We start from the raw sequence: 3,404 nt of genomic DNA on the forward strand, positions 1-3,404 counted from the left end.
AGAATTTCAAAACTAGTTTTCTGGACACTATATGATTTTATCAGGCAATACCAATTTGGGGACGTATATGTACTTCAAAGAAATGTAAAATAATTCCTTTTTAGCAAATGCAAGCAGAGTTTTTCATTCAAACAATGACATGGCTGAGTTCTCATTTCACCCAAACAAAAAAAAAAAAAAATTATCAGCGATGAGATATTTTCATAGCATTTATACGTATTCCTGGGTTTCAATCAGATTTAGGAATAGCTATGAAGAAATTTTAATACCCAGTATCTATAATTTGAATACATTAAATCTTTGAAAAATAAAACAAACAAACAAAAAATCTGGGGATATAAAGTTCATAATAAAATAGTTTCCAAACAATGAATTAAAACAACTTCTCACAGCTGTTTCCAAAAGTCATTGCTCTTGTCCCCTTCCACTCCAGTAGGGATTTATTCAACCTAAATATTTTAATACTGTTTTTATTATTTTTCTCTAACTAATTTTTACAATAGCTGGATTATAAAGAGTCCTTCTAATATCTCTTGGGGAGTGGAGGGAGTAAATAAGGGAAATTTAAGGCCTCAAACCATTAGCCTGTTTTAGAGTAATGTTTTTATCTTAAATAATTCACACAATTACCATATTTTAATTTTGTTCTGAATGTTTGGAAAATCAAATTTTAACTTTCTGAACAAAGCATATTTAAGCCATACCCATAAGATATATATTTTAGAGCTAATAGGAATATTTAAAGTATTAAGTGCTGTTTTCCTCACGGGGTTTGTCAGTATCTGACAATAAACCTATATATATGTCAGTAACACCAAGCAATAAAAGACTTTCATATTTTCATAAAAGCGAGCTTCAAATTTTCTCCCAAAATAAATATTCAGCTATGCCACTAATTGCTTTTAATAATCTTTGGAGAACATCTTTTATCTCCGGTATCCAAATTTTGACTAACTATGTTTTGCAACATTAACACATTAGTTTGTGCTGCTCTGGCCCTATGACCACGATGAAACCTCACATATTTTATAATATCACTAAGCTTAGAGACAAAAGCAAACTCAAAGCTGTTGGATATTCAATGAAGCATTGACCAACCTACAGCACAGGCTTTGAAGAAACAGTCATTAACACCCTAGCTGTGTCTTCCTCCCAGCAAACTGTCTTGAATTGACACTGTTATCACATCGTCCCACAGATTTCTCATGTAAAAGGGGAAATAGATAAACAGGAGGCCATACCAAAAGGGGCTCGTCAGGGGCACTGGTGGAGAGCTCAGCAGATGACGTGCGGACGGTGCTGAGCCCAGTGAGGGAAACATTCGAGAGCCTTCTCCGCCTCACGCCACTGCAATTGTTGGGGATTTTAAATGCACACCTCTTATGGTAATTCAGACCGCATCCTGGAAAGAGAAAATAACAATAACTTTGCTTCAACCATAAGTTAAAAGCTATTCCAGTATTAATTATAAATTATGAATTTTTAAAATATTGCTGCTTCCATTTTTCTTGAGGCTATTTGGAAATTCAAATTTTCTTTTGCGCTTTCTCTGATTTTTTTTTCCAATTTGTAAAGGGGTTTTGAATTCTGATTTTATTGGACAAACTCAGCAAGTTCTCTGATTACCACTTTTGAAAATGTTTTGTGATATAATAGACTTGGGCTTTGAGGGATCTAGCAACAAAACTCCAAATAGATGATCTGAGCCACTTTTAGCTGCCACAAGTTCTAATGTGAGTGGACACATACGGGAAAATGAATTACAGTGCATCACAGTTTCTGGACTACGTTGATTTGAATCCTGGCTCCTCAACTTGTTTGTCTACATGGCCTTAAACAAATTATTTCACCTCAGTTGTCTGTAAAATGGAGATAATAAGTAGCTTGTAGTGTTATTAAGAAAATCATATGTCAAATACCTCAGGTGCTGGTTTTCACATCATAGATGATGGATAATTGGAAGAAGATTCCCCACTAAGGGAAGTATTTTCCTTTCACTATTTCTGCTATTCATATTCCCCATACAGCTGGAGTTCACGACTCAGAATTTCTCCATATGTCATACAGCAGGCCAGACTAATTTTCTTAAAATGATACTTTAGGCAGAGTTTTTTCTAGATCACTGTCTCCTAACTTCCCTCCTCACAGGGAGAAATTCAAAAATTGTGGTTAGCGCATTTATAAGTCACATCATAAATGCTTGGTCATATTGGCCAAAATTCCAAGAGCTCTATCCCCCTGAATCTAAAGAGAATAGGGTATGACTTCATAAGTTTTTAAGATTATATTATGTTGTTCTAGTATCTTGAGTTGTGCAGTTCAAGGAGTTCTTTCCAGAGTCTATGATAAACTACAGTATAGGCATAGAAACGCAGGTCCAAGTTCCAGCCTGGTACTCAATAGCTGATTGACCTTGGGTGATAGGATGAATCTCTTCAATCTCTGCTCATTTCAACAAACACTTATTGAATACCTACTATTCCAACTTCTGGCTTACTTAAGATGCAAATTTTATTTTTAGTCTATTGCTAATATATCAACCTGATATAGGGGAGAAATGTATCCACACGATATATGGCAAAAGATGTGAGAAATAGGGTTCCCAGATCAGAGCAAGTATGTTAAAGACAGGAAATTTAAAGGATTGTACAGAACAGAATCCATGCACCCAAAAAATGCCTGGAAGATATTTCTGAGGAAAAGACACTGTCATGGATGGCACGACATAAGCAGATATCTCCAGCACACATTCAACTCGGTGTGGGGAGAAAATGACTCACCTTCACATTTCAGGCCTTGGCGCACCAGCCCCCACAGCATTTCTCCACAGTGATCACAGAAGGCTGGAGCTCTGTATGAATGAACAAAGAGAGTGTGGGGACGAATCTGAAAGTCTTCAAAGGTGGCAGAAGCTGTAAAAATAGTAATGTTGAAGGATAAGTTGAATATGAATGGTAAGTATGCAAGATAATAAATACCCAAGCATGGATATCACTCTAGGCAAAGTCAGAGAAGATGCAACACAGCTTGCATTTTCAGCTATCAGACTTTACTCTTCCTAGCCATGGTTTCACAAGTAGTGGCAGAGGAACCCTCTTCTTCTCCTTTCCTGCTTGGCAGAGTTTCAGGCCACTTTGAAGACAGTCAAAATGCCAGAAGAAAGCATGAATGGTTTCACAAGTAGTGGCAGAGGAACCCTCTTCTTCTCCCTTCCTGCTTGGCAGAGTTTCAGGCCACTTTGAAGACAGTCAAAATGCCAGAAGAAAGCATGAATGAAAGGATAAGTCATCCCAATGTACAAATACCTGATGTTACTTAAACATATTTTGCTTTTTCTCTTCCATAAATGAACTGGAATGTTATTCAAAGTATTAATGAAAAGCAAAAGTTGATGAGTTGAATTC

At 36.3% G+C, this 3,404-nt stretch overlaps 1 protein-coding gene across 1 annotated transcript in view; it reads right to left on the reverse strand.

Annotated features, from left to right (window-relative positions):
* The window catches only part of PRKD1 (protein kinase D1), a 93,763-nt gene extending 90,857 nt beyond the window's left edge, over positions 1-2,906 (reverse strand). The window contains exons 1-2 of the mRNA XM_008589072.1: positions 2,781-2,906; positions 1,242-1,402 (exon numbers count right to left, since the gene is read on the reverse strand). Coding sequence (XP_008587294.1) covers positions 1,242-1,402; positions 2,781-2,820 — 201 coding nt within the window. The 5' untranslated portion in view covers positions 2,821-2,906. The remainder of the gene's footprint in view (positions 1-1,241; positions 1,403-2,780) is intronic.
* Positions 2,907-3,404: the final 498 nt, after the last annotated feature.

Source organism: Galeopterus variegatus, unplaced genomic scaffold (assembly GCF_000696425.1).
Source record: "Galeopterus variegatus unplaced genomic scaffold, G_variegatus-3.0.2 Scaffold5181, whole genome shotgun sequence".
Taxonomy (NCBI): domain Eukaryota; kingdom Metazoa; phylum Chordata; class Mammalia; order Dermoptera; family Cynocephalidae; genus Galeopterus; species Galeopterus variegatus.